Raw genomic sequence first — 22,436 nt, 5'->3', positions numbered from 1 at the left:
CAACTTGAATTTGCGATTTGCGATTCGGCTTATATTGGACAGACAAAGAGATATTTAGAAAACGGGCATTAAAGAACATAGAAATAACATAAAAAAAGACAAGACATGCATTCTGTCGTTAGTTTGCATCGGACTTGCAACGATCATGACGTTCCGTTGGGATTTCTCCGGTGATTCTGCATGAAGAAAAACAAACAAGAAAAGAGAAATTGCAGAAATGTTTTACATAAAAAAACAGGAAAAAGTATATTAATTTACAGAAAGATACGGAGCATTTTTAGGGGGATTTACGATCGTGTTCTTGACGTTATTTAAGTCGTTTTTATTTTTACGTTTTATTTTTATTTTTTATATCCACCCTATTTATTTATTTTTATTTATTTGACTTATTATGACGATTTAAATTACGAAAGACACATTTAGTTTCGTCATCTATTTTCTTAACGCTTAGTGACTAAGATTCTTGCGAACAGTTTAACATCTATTTATTCTGTGCTTACTTCTGTCAGTCTTGCATTGTTTATCAAAAACAAGCGTTAACATTGTCGGTTGTTTGCATAGAGTTGATTTACTGTTTTTAAATTTGGTACTGTAACACATTTTGTTTTTAAATGTATAATTATTTGTTGCGAATAAGTGTATTAAATTATAATTATTTTGATTGAACTTTTTATAGATGTACTTGAAAAGGGCTGCAATGACAGCCGAAACGTGTATTTCAATAATTATTTATAATAAATTATCGCCCAGTCTGGTCGACTTTAAACGTTGAGGAGTGGTTTTTTATTATTATTACTGGCAACCTTAAGGATTATTATTTATTTAAAATTATTGTCCAGTGTATGTGTGGTCGACGCGAATCCAGTCAGGACCCATTGATAAATACCGGCTACGAAATCAACAGACGAATTGTTTTTGTTATGAGGCTTCTTGGTATCGCACGAGGAAGGGAATAAACGTATTCTGCGGCCTTATGGATATTTCTGCAGGTTTAGCAAAATCTACTTACCAAAATATCGTTGAGCATTTGTACGCAGCGTCGAAGGACAATGTTTGAGAGCACCTGCGAAAAAGCCGTCAAGGAAGAAAAAAAGACAGAAACGTTGAACATGAAAGACCTGCGAATCATTGAAGGTTTCGGGCGATGGATCGTGGAAAAAGCGCGGTTTATACTTCCTTGTACGGTGTAACAACGCTCATCGGATACTACAGTGGCAAAGTAATCGATCTCATTGTAAAAAGTGGATATTGTCATTCGTGTGCCATGAGTAAAAAATACTTTGGACGAAGACGCATTTGAGGAGTGGTATGAGAATCATAAAGACTCATGCCTCCTCAAATCATGCAGGTTCGGCAGGGAAGATGGAGGTGGATTCCATAATGGAGATATTTTCCAGATCCGTCGAGAAATTCGGAGTTATGTCTACTAATTATATCGGCGATGGCGACTCGAAAACTTCTATAGTATCTTAAATAGCAATCCTTACGGGGATCGAGCTGCACAGTGACTAAAAATGAGTGTGTTGGACACGTGCAAAAGCGCATGTGTACTCGTTTACGAAATAAAAGAAAAACCGAGAACACTCGGAGGAAAGAAGCGGCTAACGGAGAGCGTAATCAAGAAATTGACAATATACTACGGTCTGGCAATTGCGCTCGAAATATGATTCAGTGGAAGGCATGAAGAAAGCTATTATAGCGACATTAGATCACTACTGTTTTCCACGGATAAAAATCCTCAGCATGAACATTGTCCAGAAGGCGCCGAGAGTTGGTGTGAATGGCGCAAGGCTTCAAGCGGCGCAATAGTCTTGCATCTTATAAACATCCGACGAGATTAATCGATGAAACCGTGGAGAACCACATTCGTTCCGATTTACGAAGAGCTCTCTAATGACGATTTAATGACGCGGTGCTTAGGCGGCCACACTCAAAATTCAACGAATCGTTCAATTCGCTTGTGTGGGCGCCTAAGTCCGAAACATCTGAATTCCGGCATAAAATCGTCGAAATTGCAGCATATATAGCTGCAGGCATTTTCAACGAGGGCTACTTTGCTGTACTCTCCCACTATGCAGCTGCTTGATAATCATCATCGGTCAGCGATGCAAAAATTTTGCTGACGCCGTCGATGCCGAGCGCATAAACGCGGGAGAACCCGGCGCGCATCAGTTTCTACCAAGGAGACTCGTACAGCCCGAAGATTGGAAACCCTGAATCAGAACGAGTTTTTTGAAGAAGAGGAAGGACTACTGTATGGCCCAGGGATAGCTGAGTAACCTCTAATTACTGTAAGTACCCAAAAACTTATATTTTTTGGGACCGAAAACTTTAAAGCGCGTTTTCTCGAGTTTTTATTTTTACGATTTGTAGAAAACGGTGCCGGCGATAGCAAAAAGAATATACGTCCGATCGAAAAAAAATCAAAAGTGATCTAGCTTCAGTATTAAATTATCTTCTATTTGAACTAAAAAAGTTGGACAAAAGTATTATTTAAACTACTTTTTTTGCAACTTAAAGTGAATTTTTTTTTTCAAAAAAGTGAATTTTTTCTTTAAACTTCGAAAAAATTTGGAATTTGACAACTTCTTTGGTATTTTCTTAGTTCATATAGAAAAGAAACTTATAAAAATTAAAAAAAATTTTGTCTCGACTGTTTCAGACGCACCGCACGAACCTCCATCACCGGCACCGATTAGCAAGTGCAGACTCCAGGCGCTCGGGCAAAATTATCATAACTTGAGGAATTTTAATATCTTTTTAATAACAAAAATTGTTTTTTAAAGCTCAAAATACAGTACAATATGTTCTCAAACTTACGCTTACAGTAATCATTTCCTTCCCTTTCAAAAAATTGCTGAACAAAACGCTTTTTCTTGGGCTCCTAAATCAGGACTCCCCCCTTAAAGTAATCTGTTAAAAAAAAATGTGCTTTGTATAAAGATGCAATTCTGTTACAGTCATTCCTAGCTATCAAGCTACTTCGTCCCCAGTTAGTTTGGAAAAATCTGAGAAGTCTACATTCAGTAACATTTCAATCCTACCGTCATCACTGTCTGAAAATGTTATATGTGCACACGTCATATGTCAGAACCTTCAGCCTATTTAAAATTTTATTATATTTATTCAAATAATAATTCATATTTATTTAAAATTTCTTTATTACGCACTCCAATTACAATCTGAGCAGTCAATTCACGCAGGTGATCGTTCGATAAATGATGTCACGTGACTCGCAGATAATAGACGCAGTGGATGCGCTAATCGCTGCATAACGAATGCACCCTAAAGCGGGGAGCACACACTCTTGCATAAGCGCATAAGCATATGCATAAGAAATTCGATTGGTGAATTTCTTGTGCATACGTTTATAGGACCAATCAAGATTCTTATGCTTACGCTTATGCGCTTATGCAAAAGTGTGTGCTCCCCGCTTATATGTCGTATGTCGCAGTCGGAATGTCGGAACGTAAAGCGATGGTCCAATGAGAACATTTCTTTTTGGAAAACAAAATTTTCTTCATTGGACCATTGCTTACGTTCCAACATCCCACTGCGACATACGACTTATTATTGTAGACCAGGCCTTAGAGTTTTACTATATCTATTGGTAGATCCGGCCTTACAGTCGAGTTATTTTCTTCGTAATTGACTGTGATTGGTCAATTTTTCAAGTTAGGACTTAAATAATTTATTGTCAACTCGACCTTAAGGCCGGATCTACATACAGATGTAGTAAACTCTAAGCTTTAAAAAAATTCACTAATCACAGTCAAGAATGAGGGGAGTAATTGACTGTGATTGATCAATTTCTTAAGGCTTAGAGCTTACTACATCTATTGTAGATCCGGCTAAGGCTTCAATCATTTATTATGGATCCGGTCTTAAGCTTACTTAAATCATCTGTTGTGAATTGGCCTTAAGAAATTGACTATTACAATCACGTATGATGAAACTACTTGACTCGAATATGAGGAAAATACTCGACTCGAATATGAAAAAAATATCAACTGTGATTAGTCAATTTCTTAAGGCTTAAAGCTTAAATCACCTATTGTGGACTCGGTCTAATAGGTAATTTAAGTCCGACCAATCACAATTAAGTATAAGGAGAATACTCGACTGTGATTAGTCAATTCTTTAACATTACATGTATTTCGGAATATTCGGGGAGCATCCTGAAGACATTCTGAAGATTTCGGATGTCTCTGGATATCTTTAGGATGTGTAATGCGTCAATTTCTTAAGGCTTAAATCATCTTGTAGACCAGGGCTTAGGCGGGTCTACAATAAATGTAATAAACTTTAAGCCTTAAGAAATTGATCAATCACAGTCGATTTATTCCCCTCATTCTTGACTGTGATTGGTAAAATTTCTTAAATGCTAGAGCTATACTACACCTATAGTAGATCGGCCTACAGTTGAACTTACAAATAATTATCCATCATAAGTTATAAAATTGATTTTTTTTTAAATACACATAAATATTATTTTTCTCTCATAATCACGGACTTAAATATACTTAAATTTTAATTATTAAAGGATTTTTAATAATCGACCAAAACTAGGCTAAATGTTGTTTATTTATTAATAAATATTACGACGTTTTTTTATTTAAATAATCGATAGTTATATGTATTAATTGTATTTATTTCAGTTTATTTGAAAAGAACCACAACCATATAATCAAAACGTGGTAATATTTAATAAAACAAAATTTTGGCTAGTTTTGGATGATTAAAAATTGATTTTTTAATTATATTCTACTAGCGATATATTAAGATATTTTAAATTTTAATTAATTAACCATAATTATTATAACCCAACCTTGAAAATAATATAACCATTTTAAATAAAGACAAATACAACAAATATACATATCATAAATTAAAAATTTTTAATACATTTATATGAATTATGTTCGAAGTTTTCGAAATTCTAAAGCGGGCGAGCACACACTCTTGCATAAGCGCATAAGCATATGGCATAAAGGTGCAATTTCATGGACGCTAGAAAACCAGCGTCAAATTAAAATTACTAGATTTTCTCTAGATTCGGCGTTAAGAAAATATAGTGGGGAATAAAGTTCAGACCGTTTCAATTTTGTCAGCGTGCCGCAAATTCAATATAATTGTAATTAAAATGAACGAAGAACGAAGAAAGAGTTGTTCTTTTGAACATTATTCACCTGCCTTTGCACGTTCTGTTATCCATGCACGATTTTCTGCCTGTAAGCCATTATATTCTCAATTTTATCGACGGTTCACGACGCGCATATTTGCCACTACTTCTCCCTCCATTAGACAAGCGACAATTTAGTCACGTGATCTCCGTTTGATGCTGGTTTCTAGCGTCAATGAAAACTGCGTGTAAGAAATTCGATTGGTTAAATTTCTTATGCATATATGCGTTTATAGACCATCAAGATTCTCATGTTTACGCTTATGCGCCTATGCAAAAGTGTGTGCTCTCCGCTTAATTCGTTATTTACCGGCTTTTCACAGAGGTCGGAGATCTGCTGATCCTAACCTCGAATACCGGTGCCATTCAAAGCGACGAAGAGGAAAGAGAAGAGTCTTGCTGATCTTTAAAGTAAAGTTAAAAATTAATTATAATTAAGCTCGAGCTTAAATAAATGGATCGTACCAGTGTAGGAAGTTCATTAGGAAGGATGATATCCTCTCCTAGAAAAACGAATTTCGATGGTTCATTCATTGAAGAAAAACAGTTCGTAAGTTTTTTAGTATGATACTATAGTATATAATTATATGAACATTATGTGTTTTTATTATATGTAAGAATAATAAATAAAAATTTTAGAGAAAAACATTTAATATTTTTAAAATTTAATTTTATTGATATATGTGAAATTAAACTTCTATATATATATAATTAATACTAGTTATTCATATAATTCTAATTGATTTTAGTTCCACAAGTGTATCAGGGCGTACAAATCAGTCTATACAAGTAATATGCAGAACACAGAGTCATACAGTAGAAAGTTTTGGCTCTCCACTGCCAGTTTTAGTTACTGAGGCATTAACATTTGTGGATCGGAACACAACTGTCAGTGTTAATGTGTCCGAAGATGGTTGGGCTTGGCTGGTGTATGGTCGCAAACTACTTGTATGGCAATGCAAAGTCAATATTCATGATCCTAAGCAGAGAAGAACCTTCAAAACACAGTGTCGTGAACTGTTGTTGCCTCAAAGTGATTTGGCACATAAAGCGAATTGTATCGCAGTTTGGGTACCTTCTAATCAACAGGTACTTGACAAAAGTAAACCCTTGCAAGAGAGCTGTTAAGTCTTGGAATCTATATTCTTATGTATTCTTAATATAATGATATATTTTGGAATAAGATAATTAAGTAATGAAAAGAGGACACAAAAGTTTTGTAAAAAATATTATATACAGGGTGTCTTATTTTAACTTACACTCAAATATCTCGAAAAGTATACAGAAAAACGTTTCGAACAAAAGTCTGATTCGAAGGGAGATATAAGATATTTTACGTTTTATGTCAAAAAATTGTTATATTCAAATTATAAAAAAGTACTCCATGAACAAATACTTTATTATAGTGTTTTGGAAAGCTCTTGAAATAAGTACAAGAATATGCAATAAAAAATGGGGGTTTATGATAAAGAAATTGAAAGTGACTTTCACGTGAGCTTCAAATGAATATTCAAGGTCAAATCAATGGAACTATCTTATGTTCTCCTTTGAATCGAACAACTTTTGTTCAAAACGTTTTTTCCGTATACTTCATATTTTTCAAGATATTTAAGTGTCTAAGTTAAAATAGGACACCCTATATATGTTATATTTTCATTTAATAGGTACCTAGCTGCATGGCAGTCTCTCCAGAAGGAGTGGTACGTTTTCTGGGCTAGTATAGCACACGAAGGATCTTCCGTAGAGACCAGTGCTGAGCTCGCAGGACAAGAAGTGGGTTGTCTTATACATGTACCAGGTCATGGGTGTATTCTGGCCACGACCACGTGTACAGTGGCGTTATTACAGCCGCAGTATAGTAATGGAAAGAACAATATCACCTGCCAGGTACTTCGAACAAGCCAAGGATGGTTCGGTGGCATAGGTCGTAGAATGACCTCCCTTATCTTTGGCGCGATGCCACATCACCCGTTGCAGAAACAAAATTGGTGAAGGTCACCTGCACGTCGCTAAGCGAGGGAGGCTCCAGAGTCCTTATCCTCGCTGGATCTTCTTTGCAATATTGGTTCTTTTCTCCCAACGAGCAGGAAAAGATGGAGTTCGACGAAGACATCACTCACATCGTTCAACAGGCGTTCCAGAGAAAGATTTGGGAATCCAGCCCTCAAAGTATGGACACGTGGTTCATCGATATGCAAACGTGCGACGAAGGAATAGTCCTTTAATGGCAGCTTTTGCCGACACATTCGTCATTCAATTTGCTCTTGGATTGTTACCTTGGTCGACACGACGCTGTCGCATTCATTCAAATGGTTCATACCGATCAAGATAGATCCGTTATTGTTCTATCACAACGATATAGAGTTTACGCTGATGTCCTATCACTTTGTGCTATGTGGCTGGGAGGCAATTATATACAACCAGCACAACGTACTCGTCATCAACACCGCGTCCGAGATCGAGCAGGATAAGATCGATCTGGTGAGAGGAGGCGAGGACAGTATATTAGGTGGCGCGATTTGCTCGGCGACTCCGGTGCTGTTTACAAAGAGCGTCGGCCTCGTCTCCATCGTCCCGGTGGACTTTGCGATGCAGGATTTTAGTTATGCGGACGCCAGTACTACCATGAGTATGGATTATAGTTACAAGGTGAATCAGACGCATCATACGGCGCAGAACTTCTCTACTCTCATAAGCAATGACGAACTTCAAGATATGTACTGCAGCTCTGATGCGACTATGCAGCTGCGTGCCGCGTTCCTTCTGAGTCTGCGCCAGAATAAAGTACAGTGCAATGAGATTCTGTCTCAGCTCTTCTCTTTGCAAGAGGACCCGGTGATGGACGTCGATCCCACCCTTGACACCCTCGTTCTCAAGGTCGCGAGGGATCTGATCGACGATTATCCGGCGAACGATCCGAGATGGACGAATCACAGGGATCTGTCTGTGACGATTAACGCGATCACCTCTATGCAGATACCTCATCAACTGGAGGGTAAGCAGGACGCGTTGGATCTCTTCGACATGTTCCTGAAGAAGTGCAACTTGTGGAGCAAGTTCTGCGCGGTCACCTGCAGAGGGACTATCATGTCCACCTCTTACGTGCTCGGCGAATACTCGGAGAAGGTGGTCGCGGCGTTGACCTTGTACAATTTACAAAACAGATACCCCGAGGTCATAGACCCGGTCATGGATCAGACATTGAAAGCAGAAGGAAGCCCGTTTATCCGACGAGCTCACGGCGCGGGATATCTTCTACCGCGAAGTGAGCACGGTACACCTGTTCCTGCTGACTTTGGTGGAGAACGCGTGCGAGATCGCGCAATCCGAGAGACCCCTGCAACAAGTCGGGCAGTACAAATCGTCCAGATCAACACTATCCTGTTGACTGTACTGTACGAGGTGGTGAAATATCGTCAGTATAACGCCGAGCGCTTCGTTCCCGCGAAGTTCTCCAACGAGACCGAGTATCTACCTTGGACGGCGGCGCCGGGCAAGGATGGCTTGAGAAATTGTCTTAACACGATGCAGGGTATCACTCTTAAGTACGGCATAACCGGCACCGGCGATTCCGCCATCAAGAAACGAACTGTACGAGCAACTGGTCAGCTTGATCGACCTGATCCTGGACGGGAAGAAATGTCATTTGGAGAGCATTCGCGGTACGGAGAAGTTCGAGGTGCTCTTGAAGCAGTACGAGGCGGAACGCGCTAATCTTATACAGCCGCTGATCAAGGAGGAGCAGTACGACAACGCCGCGATGCTGGCCGAGAAATACTGCGACTTTCCCTCGCTCGTGCAGATCTGCGAGTTGACCGGCAACAAGAATCGGCTCGACGGCTACGTGGAGAAATTCGCGGCTCAGGACTTCGCCGGTTTCCTGTTCTCTTGGTACATAAAGAACGGACGTCAGGGACAGCTGATCGAGAGATGCAGACGCGGTGGGACTGCGGAACTGACCGAGAAGCTGTCGGAACATCCCACCTTGTCCTGGGTACAAGCGGCGTTGACCGACGAACTGCAGCTGGCCGCGAATACACTTCTGGTCCTGGGCGGCTCAGGAGTACGAGCTGATAGTACGTAAGAAGTCGATGCTGTCGCTGGCCAAGCTGGCTCTGCTCGCGTCGGATGAGCTGGAAGACAAGGTAGCGGAATGCACGAGGACCATCAATAACGAGCTGACTCTCGTGGCTTACCAGGAGGATCTGCCGGCGCAGGTACTCGCCATGTACGGTTACGACATCAAGAATCTGCGGGTGCTCGCACCCAGGGAACTGATTATGCTGTACACTTCGAGCGACAACGCTATAGCCAACGAGTACGATTTCAAGAAGGCTTTGGACTTGCTCGACTACGTGGAAAATGAGGAGGATAGATTGTCCTTAAGATTGCAAATCTGGGCGCGCGCCGCTCGGCGAAATCAGTGGGACACCATAGAGAATAATCCCGAGCAACAGGTGCAAGAAACGCTTTTCTTCAAACTGATGGATCTTACGTATTTCATGGGTGAGCGCGATGATATGGAAATATTCTTGAAATATTCAGAAGAGATGTTTTATAAAAAAATGTCGCGTTTCAGAAAAAAAAATGTTTTGTATACAAGTTGATTGGTTTTGAGGGGAAAGAAGTTGGCCTTACTGGCTTTTTTCTAAAGGGCGATTTTCAAGATCATTTAAAGGTCTTTTGTTTTTTTAAATGGAATCTTTTTTTTATAAACAATTATGTATTTTCTTTATATCAATTAATTCTTCTCATTATTTTGTGCATGAAAATATTGAAGTAAGATCGTCGAAAAATGAATATTTTATGATATATTTCATAATTTATGTAAATTATATTAAAAAATATAAAAATCTATTCTCATTTTTTGGCCATCTTACCCTTATAAATTTTTACAGTGAATACTGCGAGGTCGATTTATATATATAAAAAATTAGTTTTATTTAAAAAAATATAAATGACCTTGAAAATCGTCCTTCAGGAAAAATCAGTAACGTCAACTTTTTTCCTCCTCAAAATCAAATAACTTTTGTTCGAAACATTTTTTTCTAATAATAAAATGCGACGTTTTTTAATATATTTTAGAATATTATTTAAAATGGGACATCCTATATATTTCATATTGCGTATTTTTGCTTTTACAGGTGGAAAAGCGGATGAATTTCTACCATGCATCGACATGCTTCTGAAAGAATCGGAGCTTGGAGAACTCGCTACCTCGAACAACTTTCAGTTTCTTATAAAATTGATATACGAGTACGCTTATCGAAATTATTAAATGAGGAAAAGCTATTCATGAGGATAATAATTTGTATTTTGTATAACAAAGTAACGATGTTGAATAGCGAAGCGGCAGTATTATGTGATATATTTTAGCTTTTCTCACATTAAATTCATTTATAGTTATTTATATTATAATGTCAATTATTTTTATATCTAGTTTTATATATATATATATATATAAAACTAGATATATATATATATATATATATATATATATATATATATATATATATATATATATATACACACATATATACATACACAGGGTGTCCGATAATTCGCGGACCACCTTTCGTGGCCAGGTAGAGCACGTTAAATTGAATAGAACAATCTTTTTACTAAATTCTCAATAATTATTGAGTTATTTATTAAAACATCTAAGCGAATGAGCGGATGGAAAGTGGGTAGGCCGGACTTGGTGGGCATGCCGGATGGCTTATTTGTTATATGTCGTTGAGTATCAAACGTATCATCTTACTTTTCGGCGCCGCTACATTGCTCGCCGTTCGCTGCATGACGCCGCCTCTCGATCAGATGCTTTCCACTTATTCGCTTAGATATTTTAATAAATAATTCAATAATTATTGCGAACATCGCAAAATGATACGGGACTTTTCTTATTCAGTTTAACATGCTCTGTCTGACCATGAAAAGTGGGTCGCGAATTCTCGGACACCCTGCACATATAATATATATATATATATATGTATATATCAAATTGACATTATAAAATGTTGCATCTATGAAATGCACAATATAATTAGATACTTTAAGTTTATTATGAACAAATTCTCTTACATGTTAAAGACTTAGTTTGTAAATAAAATATAAATAGGTTTATAAATAAATAAAATGAATAAATTTTTTTAAGAAAAATTTTCATAATGTATATTTTACATTCTTGCTTGATTTAGCAATATTTCCATTCCATTTCTGAAATGTAAAATGCGGTAAAATATAAATGAAAATGTAATTAAATATATACATAATATAAAGAAAAGACTTTATTCTAAGAGAAAATGAAGAATTTTACCTGCACGTTTATATTAAAAAGTGGCATTTTATATTATATATGAAAATGATGCAAGGCACATGTGTATTGATGCATTTAAAATTATCAATTATACACATTTATACATGTATACATTAATTTATATATATATATATATATATATATATATATGTGTGTGTATATATATAATATATGTATATATATATGTATATAATACATTCTTATTCATCAAATCAATTTCAAGAACAACTTTTTAGTATTCTATATCCGAAGATATAAACATAAATATTAATGAATAATATATATAAATGTCAAATCATTATTTTAAAAGATAAAGATATATCAACAGATTGTATCATTAAATAATTAAGTTAGAAAATTAGCATTTTAATAGATTTTTTACGTTTTGATTTTCTAATAGAAAAAAATCCTAAAAAAAGATAAAAATCTTGCATGTAATTCACATGACATTAATCCTAAATTCATCTAATTATTAATAATATGAAAAAAGGTCATCTTAATTCAATTGCTACTTGAATATTATTGCTCCTCGATTCCTATACTATTCAATGATTCACACATTATTGGCTAAGATATAGTAAGATATGTTTTATTTTTTAATACTGATAAGAGATAACCGACTGAACACAATTTATATATATTTTGTACAAATGCTTTTATATATTTTGAACAAAAATATTTTTACATATATACACTATTTTTTATATTTTAAAATAAAATATCTGTTCAATATTACCTATATTATAATGTATATTACAATTCTTTAATTTATTTTATAAACAAAAAATTTTAATCTGATCTTACACATATTGAAGCAACGTATGTATATATATATATATATATATGAATATCATAAATATGAAATAATAAGTTTTTTATATAATAATTAATTATAACAACTAATGATATCAATTTTATAATATATGTATTTATCAAATAATTGAAATCGATATATTCTTTAATAAAGATCATCTCTGCAAACGTGAGTGGGAGTAAATTATTACTCATACAACGTATCGTATCTTATCTTTTGATAGTGATGGTTACTATGTCTCTTGAAAGGTGTGGTGTAGTATCGTTAAGTAAAACCAAAGGGATAAGATCTTTCTTACATAAAAGAGGCAAAGGTGCTGAATAAGTTCTTTATTTTACGAAATATTTCGTTCCGCGTTATTGATTTCAAGAAAAATATCGATTCAAAATACAGTGCAATAGAATACATTTTATATTTTCAATTTTCAGCGGTCGCAAAATGATCAGATTATACTCCTGGATTATTTTATTTGTTCTTGGTAAGAAATATATTATTTCAAGTGTTTGTGATTAATTTCAGTGTAATGTGGTTGTTAAAAAGAAATAATGAAAAGTTATTATAAGATGATATGATATTCTTCTTGTGTGCATGTATATATGTATATGTGGGCATATATTATATATATTTTGTTTTATATTTATATATTAATACACTGATGATACAATCAGGAAAGAATTCTACATAAAAAATAAGTCGAAAATGTGTAGAATAATTTTTCATTTTTCACAAAATTTTTTGTATAAAATTTAATTTTGAAAATTGTGAAAATGATAGTACATTTTATACTTATTTATGCTTGAATAATCTCTAATATCTTGTATTGTACTACATTATGTATATAACAAATACATTTTTTCTTTATAAAAAAATAATTTATATCTAATACATATAAATATTTTATAATTTTATATCATTATTTAATTCCGTATTATTTAAATTATTTATAATTATTTTACTAAATAAAATGTATAATTTTATATATATTTTATGTCATAAAAATTCTTATAGAAATAAAAATACAGCATAAAATAATTAGAGATTATTCAAAATTAAAAAAAAAGTTATGGAATTAATTTTTTAAACTTTAAACTAAATTTTCACGAAAACGAACTCTTTATAAAAAATACTTTATAGTTTTAATTTATTTTTTCATATAATTATATAATAATATTATATTGCCTTTTTCCAATTGTATTATCAATTATTTTAGGCACTTTCGCACAAGATAATGCCTATCGAAATGTTGCAACCGACGCTTCGAGAATGTTACGAAATAGATATCTTTTAGAGAAGGATAATAAATTACCCCATACATTAAATACATTAATTGCAATTCTCGATAAGATTGAAACAGAGAACATGCAAAATGGCTGGAATTTACGAAAATTGGCCGTCGGAATTATGCATAGGTAATTTTTTTTGTAATAATATTAGAATAAGACAAAAATTATAAATTAGAAAAATATACTTATATATCTCGCGGTTATAAAATATTTATTAGAGTTACAAAAATACACATTGGAGGATTTATTTATAAAAAATCCATATATAGATTTCGCCAAGATGGAATAGAAAAAAATCCAGCTGTCCAACAGCAATCCGGTATATTACCATATAGAGCAACTGGACAAGGTCAAAAATATTTGCAAATAGCTCGCTTTGTACCAGAAAAGACGATTCCAGACGATAGCCTTCCCTACAATATAATCAGTGATATTGAAAGAGTAAGGCTTAATAAAAATTCGTACTTCACTATTTAATTATCAATATATATTATTAAAAAATATAATAAAATATATATATATACATATATATATATATACATATATATATATATATTATATATATATACGTATTTATAATAAAACATATAATAAAAATATACTATAAATATAAAAATATATGTTAATTCTATTATTATTAATATTATTAACATTTATTATTATTAATAATATTAATATTAATTAAATTAATCAATTAGTAGTACATTAATAATATTATTATTAATATTAATATAAAAGTATAAAAATTATCAAAAAGCAAAGAGGCTCGTATTATGCAACGCAATAAATAAAAATAATGAAAGACCAATGAGCATACGAATAGGTGTAATATAATAAATTTTATTTATAAATTATGAACTTAAATTCTTACATAAACTTAGAGTTTGAACTTAAATTTTTTACATAATCTTAAAGTTTCGACTTATAGTCTTCTTTAGTACAATAATCTAAATTAAACCCCCACATAAAATAACAATTATTAGGATATATCAAAAATAGCGATCATATGACGAGCGAACTATCCATAAATGTTCTAACAATAGTATAATATAATTTCTAATATCTAACAATAGTGTAATATCGAATTTTTTGTCCCACAGTCACGTTTGAGACACGCTGTAAATAAGAAGCTAATGACAGAACTTTTATTATCAAGACATATTTTTATTATTAGAAATTCATCCATCTGATTACTATATGGAACTCGCATATATATTTGATTTGATTGACAACTGCTGCTTTCAAACTGACGAAATTTGGACAAATCTTTTCTCGCCTTCCAACGAAGAATAAGGGGTTTAAAATCTCTCTCATTACTAACATAAGCGTTCCATAATGTTAGATTTAAAATTGTTTACATTTGCTATGGCTTCTTAGAAATTACACTATTGTTAGAATATTTATGGATAGTTTGCTCGTCATGATTGCTATTTTTGATATACCACGTAATAATTATGTTATTTTATGTAGGGGTTTAATTTAGATTATTATACTGAGGAAGACTAACAATAAGTAGTAAATTGAAACGTTTACTTTAAGATTATGTAAAGAATTTAAGTTCAAATCCTAAGTTTATGTAAGAGAATTTAAGTTTACGATTTATAAATAAAATTTAATTTATTATATTATACTTAAGCTCGTATGCTCGTAAGTTGGTCTTTCATAATTTTTATTTATAAAAATTATATTTTTAAAAGTATGATTTTCGAAAATTATATATATATATTATAGATTTTTATTTATAACGGATCTATATTATTTTATAGTGCACCCTTCATTTTATGCTATCCAGCAGTATCGAAATCTTTGAAAGAGGTGACGAAGGGGACAGTATGTAGATATGCTGACTTATATAGAAATGCGAGAAGTATAAACAACAAACATTCTATTAATACAAATTCAATATTGACGATGAAGTAGAAACCTTAACGCCTGAACAAATGTAAATACCTATAATATAATAATATAACAACAACAACAACAACAACAATAATAATAATAATATATTATTAATATATTATTATTATTATTATTTATTATTATTATTATTATGTAATTATAGGAATATTATCTACAGATATATACAATAATAGTATATGTACTTATTTAAAAAATTTTTTATACATATATAGCGACATTATTACGAATCACAAAAAATGGGATTACAGAAGATACGGTTGATCCAAATACGTTTATCCAGAATTACCCCCAAATCATCCAAAAAGTGCTCGGATTTTCGCATATCCACCGAGAAGCAGATGTCCTGTGGAAAATGGTGTTATAAAAACTAAGTATGTAGATTTTATGTTAATTTTTGTGTGTGTGTGTGTGTATAATACAGGAGGATGTATCTATAAATAAGTGCGAAAAAATTTTAGGAGATGATTCTTTGTCGAAAATTAACCCAGCAAACACCGATATATATAATTGTTACATTGCTATAATAAAACGGGATATAACAGGTAATATAACGTGTACGTTACATGTAACATCCATGTTAGTTGTAATTACCCACTCATAAATGTAACATTTTAATATAACATATATTACATTGTAGTTATATTGTAATTATATACCAAATAGCACATTGATATATTACCCAGCAAACACAGTATATAAATGTTATATACTTAAGCATGTTACATGTAACGTATATGTTAGTTGTAATTTCCCACTCATAGATGTAACATTTTTAATATTACATATATTACATTGTAGTTATATTGCTATTATATCCCAAGATAGCACTGACTTATCAATACATTAATGTGCTATTTGGTATATAATTACAATATGACTACAATGTAATATATGTTATAATAAAATGTTACATCTATGAGTGAGAAATTACAACTAACATGGATGTAACATGTAACATACACGTTATATTACCTGTTATATTCAGTTTTATTATAGCAATGTAACAATTATATATCGGTGTTTGCTGGGTTAATAAGTCAGTGCTATCTTGGGATATAATAACAATATAACTACAATGTAATATATGTAATATTAAAAATGTTACATCTATGAGTGGGAAATTACAACTAACATATACGTTACATGTAACATGCTTAAGTATGTAACATTTATATACTGTGTTTGCTGGGAAGGGAGGCTTCTTATAAACATACATATACTTTCTTATATTTCTCCCTGAGGAGTTACACCCATTTACGACATCTTCCGATTGCAAATATATATTAAATACGTAATAAGTAATAATATTGCGTTTACATTACATTTTATTATATATGAAATATGACGTATTAAATACGTACCCAGCAAACACAGTATATAAATGTTATATACTCAAGCATGTTACATGTAACGTATATGTTAGTTGTAATTTCCCACTCATAGATGTAACATTTTAATATTACATATATTACATTGTAGTTATATTGTCATTATATCCCAAGATAGCACTGACTTATTAATATATCAATGTGCTATTTGGTATATAATTACAATATAACTACAATGTAATATATGTTCTATTAAAATGTTACATCTATGAGTGGGAAATTACAACTACCATGGATGTTACATGTAACGTACACGTTATATTACCTGTTATATTCCGTTTTATTATAGCAATGTAACAATTATATATCGGTGTTTGCTGAGTAATTTATACAATACCTATGTTTGATATATCCAAGTGAAAATACATCAAGAGACACGGTAGTGTCTCGCGACCAGTTAAGGGCGTAGCGGAGACACCGTGTATCTTAACGCGAGTCGGACATTTGAGTCTTTATAATATTTCGAATCCTCAATAATGGCTGAAACAATCGAGTTTATACTAGACTTAATCGATAGATTGAGTTCGAATTATATAATAAAAGTGTCTTTATTTCTGCTCTACGTGATTTGTAAGCAGAGATATATAAATGCAAAGTCGAAATATGAAAAATTTCTATTAAGAAACGTCCTCCGTCATCATTATCATCATTATCATCATCATTATCATCATCGACCACGCATACATAGTAGTATCGTGCTACACGTATTCACACGTATACAACACATGCGCACACATATATCACACGTACACAACACATGCAAGATGCATGTAGTGGTAATTTTGTCCATCTCGCACGTTTTTACAACAGATGGCGATAGTGGCGCTCCGCCATATCGGCAGCGTGCGGGGTTATGTTGGCTAACTCTCTCTCTCTCTCTCTCTCTCTCTCTCTCTCTCTCTCTCTCTCTCTTTCTCACACACACACGCACACACACACACACTCTCTCATTCTCACTCACTCACTCACTGTTCGTCTTGTGTACTTATTTAGTACATTCATGATCGGCAGCGTGCGGGGTTATGTTGGCTAACTCTCTCTCTCTCTCTCTCTCTCTCTCTCTCTCTCTCTTCTCACACACACACGCACACACACACACACTCTCTCATTCTCACTCACTCACTCACTGTTCGTCTTGTGTACTTATTTAGTACATTCATGATTAAACATCTATATGCATTAATGTGAAATTTACTTACAATTAGTTTACTTGAAATATTCAATCTCTAAAGTGTTTATCTTATAAGATAGACAAAAAAATCTGAGTAAATAATAAGAAAAAAAAACAAGGATTATTATTGTCATAATTTTTTATCAATTAAGTACTCTCAACTATCCAATAATTAAATAAATACGTACAAATGTGCGCGCGTGTACACACATACACATATTGATATTAAAGAGATTGAAGGAGAGGAAGGAGAAGATAAAAATTTAAATATTCACATATATTTTCAAATATTATATATGAATTTATAGTTTACATATCTAATTAATAATGAATTTCTAATTATATTAAACATATCAAAATAAAGACATACATGTATTTATCAAATGAATAAAATTATTGAATACAGACTTAAAAATTTATTAAACATAGACTTAAAAAATTAATTAATTAAACATATTCCAAATTTAGAAAAAATAAACTTTATTTATATATGCAACAGCTTTTTAAACTAAATTTTTAAATTCTATTTTATATTAGACAATTATCTCAATCAACATCTACGTCCACATTAGCTGCACTGCAGACTACCTCTACAGCCACATTATCTGCTCCGCGGATATAGCGTTATGCCAATACGATACATTACATGTACTTACTTACTTGCCTTTACTGTACCAACTCTTGTTCTTTCCACGTAATCATGTTTTTACAGTTATCGTTTGCTGTATATCTTCCAGCAAACTTTATTTCGTGTGAAGTGTATTTAATTAATTAAATCTCTGCGAAAGATTGAGAAGATGAAGGGATAATTCAAACTATGAAGACATGGTTACATGGAAAAGACAAGAGTTGATACAATAATAAAGACATACATGTATTTGTATCCTGCTGGCATAAGGTTATAGAAGTTGATTGAGATTGAAAAATAATAATGAAAATAATAAAAAAAATAAAGACACATGTATTTGTATCGTGCTGGCATAAAGTTATAAAAGTTGATTGAGATTGAAAAATAATAATAAAAATAATTAAAAAAAGGAAATATTCAATCATCATTTAAAAGCATATTTGAAATCTGTAGAATAAACAGTTTTTGCAAAAATGTGGAGCATTTGAGCTCTAGTAAGTCTAAAAATAAATGTAAACATCAATTAATAATAACTGATGTTATATATATATTATATATATAAACCAATTTGTTGCAATATTCACTATAAAAGGTTGTAAGGGTAAGATGGCTAAAAGTGAATAATTTAAAAGATAGTTAACATAATTTTACATAAACTGAAATATTTCATAAAATAAAATATTTGTAATATTTCGAAGTTTATGTAAGATTATGTAAAAATTATACCTTTACAACTTTTTATAGTAAATATTGCGAGGAAATCGATTTATATGAGAAAAATTAAGGTAATTCTATTTTGAAAATATAAGTGACCTTTAAATAACCTTGAAAATCGCCGTTTAGGAAAAAGTCTGTGTCAACTTTTTCTTTTTCGAAATCCTGCAACTTTTATCTAAATTTAATAGAAAATGTATAAAAAATGCTCGACATTAGTACACACACCACACACACACACACACACATATGGGTAAATTTATATAAATAGGGTGCTTTAGGAGGAATGATCAGGATTCTAGGATATGATTGTACACATCATTTTAAGCAAAGAAGTTTAGATAAACATGTTTAATAATTGTTCTATTCCGGTCATAAAAATATACAAAAATGAATGATATAATCTCTAAAAACTCACCTTTAAAAAAAGGTAAAAAAAGGCGACCAGTTAAGGGCACGCCATTAACAAAAATTATCCATTGCAAACCCATGTAGAATCCTATCCTATTGCAAACCCATGTAGAATCCTATGAAAAATTAATCATTACAAACCCATGTAGAATCCTAGGCAAAATTAACCATTGCAAACCCATGTAGAATCGTACCCATTGCAAACCTATGTAGAATCCTATGAAAAATTAACCATTGCAAACTCATATAGAATCCTATGAAAAATTAACCATTGCAAACCCATGTAGAATTGTATTAAAAATTATCCATTGCAAACTTATGTAGAATCCTACATTGCAAACCCATGTACAATAGAATTGTATGAAAAATTATCGATTATAAACCCATGTACAATCGTAACAAAAGTAATGAAATAAAAAAAAAATTGCGCCAAGTGAAAGTAGAAACTTGTACCAGTGGAAAATTAAAGTTGCAGACATATATAGAGTCGTATAATGAATCAGTAAAAATTTAAATTTGCAAATGTAGAATCGTACCATAAAAAAACTTATCTTTTAAAAAAAAAGATAAACAAGATGCCAAGTCCATGCGCCATGTGAAAAAGAAATAAAAAAATTTTAGTTAAAAAAACTGGGAGCGCTGCTAAATAATATTCTAACAATATTAAAATTAAATTGTTACTTTTAAACTCATTACAGTTAAAATATGTTTTGTGTTTAAATTAATTAATGTTACTTTAAGGTGCATTGTAATTTTGAAACTTAGCAGCGCGCCCAGTTTTTTTTAACTAAAATTTTTTTATTTCTTTTTCACATGGCGCATGGACTTGGCATCTTGTTTATCTTTTTTTTTAAAAGATAAGTTTTTTTATGGTACGATTCTACATTTGCAAATTTAAATTTTTACTGATTCATTATACGACTCTATATATGTCTGCAACTTTAATTTTCCACTGGTACAAGTTTCTACTTTCACTTGGCGCAATTTTTTTTTATTTCATTACTTTTGTTACGATTGTACATGGGTTTATAATCGATAATTTTTCATACAATTCTATTGTACATGGGTTTGCAATGTAGGATTCTACATAAGTTTGCAATGGATAATTTTTAATACAATTCTACATGGGTTTGCAATGGTTAATTTTTCATAGGATTCTACATGAGTTTGCAATGGTTAATTTTTCATAGGATTCTACATAGGTTTGCAATGGGTACGATTCTACATGGGTTTGCAATGGTTAATTTTGCCTAGGATTCTACATGGGTTTGCAATGATTAATTTTTCATAGGATTCTACATGGGTTTGCAATAGGATAGGATTCTACATGGGTTTGCAATGGATAATTTTTGTTAATGGCGTGCCCTTAACTGGTCGCCTTTTTTTACCTTTTTTTAAAGGTGAGTTTTTAGAGATTATATGTAATACTAGCAGGTATACTGCGCATACTATAATATATTTATGTATTAAATACGTAGTTGATACGTATTATCGTAGTAGCACCATTAATCTAAAAAAATTAAATGAGAAGTTGAGCATGTTTCTGTAATTGCGGTGATCTGATGTTTAAAAATTTATAAATATAATTACCCAGCAAACACCGATTATAATTGTTACATTGCTATAATAAAACGGAATATAACAGTAATATAACGTGTACGTTACAGTAACATCCAGTTAGTTGTAATTTCCCACTCATAGATGTAACATTTTAATATAACATATTACGTTGTAGTTATATTGAAATTATATACCAAATAGCACATTGATGTATTGATAAGGCAGTGCTATCTTGGGATATAATGACAATATAACTAAAATGTAAATATGTAATATTAAAAATGTTACATCTATGAGTGGGAAATTACAACTAACATATACGTTACATGTAACATGCTTGAGTAATAACTTTTATATATTGTTGTTTGCTGGGTAATATTTTGAAAAAAAATTTAGTGAGTGAAAGTAAAATTTTTTTTATATTTGTAATGATTAGAATTTCCATACGGTTGTAATTGTAAAATATTAATGCATATTTGATTATGATTATGTGTTATTTTTCTATAGCAAGTTACATGATAAATATTTTCTGTATTATGGATAAAAATAAGTAACCGTGATATTTTTTCAAGGCATAAGAGACGATTAGTATAAAAGAAAACGAAAAGATTATTTCTTGCTAGAATCGTCAAGCAGTGGTGTGATTGATTTTGGACCTTTGGGGCGAATGTATAAAAAAATGTCATTTATTCATAAACGCGTACAGAGCATTTTCCAGCAAGCGACAACAGTGTTACACTGAGAATTGTTTCATCTTATTGTTATTCATTGGTATTGAAAAAAATAGATAATACTCATGTAACAATTATGGTTTGTATCGCTTGCTGGAAAACGCTCTGTATGTATAATATGAATAAATAACTTATATAATACATTTTAAACGCTTATTTGCAATATTATGTCCCCGATACGTATCAAATTTTTACATATATTATTATATTATTATCATATGTATCTGATATGTAACGTAAATTATGTATCCTAGCGCGGACATTTATCGGTATTAAATATGTATTTAATACATAATTTATATGATTGCTAGTATCTGC

General features: G+C 32.0%; 2 protein-coding genes across 3 annotated transcripts; both read left to right on the top strand.

The window, feature by feature from the left end:
• The first annotated feature begins 5,636 nt into the window (after positions 1-5,636).
• LOC114939096 (nuclear pore complex protein Nup133) lies at positions 5,637-10,617 on the top strand. Its single transcript, XM_029313334.2, is given in 13 exon segments — positions 5,637-5,690; positions 5,692-5,732; positions 5,932-6,271; positions 6,847-6,888; positions 6,890-7,142; positions 7,145-7,399; positions 7,402-7,458; positions 7,461-8,386; positions 8,388-8,540; positions 8,543-8,764; positions 8,766-9,233; positions 9,235-9,688; positions 10,327-10,617. Coding segments are annotated over 13 exon segments (3,399 nt in total). The 3' UTR covers positions 10,461-10,617.
• A 1,920-nt stretch (positions 10,618-12,537) lies between these two features.
• Positions 12,538-15,882, top strand: LOC146720152 (uncharacterized). Of its 2 annotated transcripts, XM_085489007.1 has the most exons (6): positions 12,539-12,625; positions 12,741-12,790; positions 13,523-13,721; positions 13,865-14,036; positions 15,362-15,537; positions 15,728-15,882. In XM_085489007.1, the coding sequence occupies exons 2-5, from the start codon at positions 12,751-12,753 to the stop codon at positions 15,431-15,433; spliced, it is 483 nt and encodes a 160-aa protein (XP_085345133.1). In that variant the 5' UTR covers positions 12,539-12,625; positions 12,741-12,750; the 3' UTR covers positions 15,434-15,537; positions 15,728-15,882. The 2 variants fall into 2 exon arrangements, with proteins under 2 accessions (XP_085345132.1, XP_085345133.1); XM_085489006.1 differs by having other exon boundaries at positions 12,538-12,790.
• The last annotated feature ends 6,554 nt before the right edge of the window (positions 15,883-22,436 follow it).

Source organism: Nylanderia fulva, unplaced genomic scaffold, assembly GCF_048542155.1.
Source record: "Nylanderia fulva isolate GAGA-0341 unplaced genomic scaffold, ASM4854215v1 Scaffold760, whole genome shotgun sequence".
In the NCBI taxonomy this organism is placed as follows: Eukaryota; Metazoa; Arthropoda; class Insecta; order Hymenoptera; family Formicidae; genus Nylanderia; species Nylanderia fulva.
This window is presented reverse-complemented; position numbering and strand designations above follow the sequence as displayed.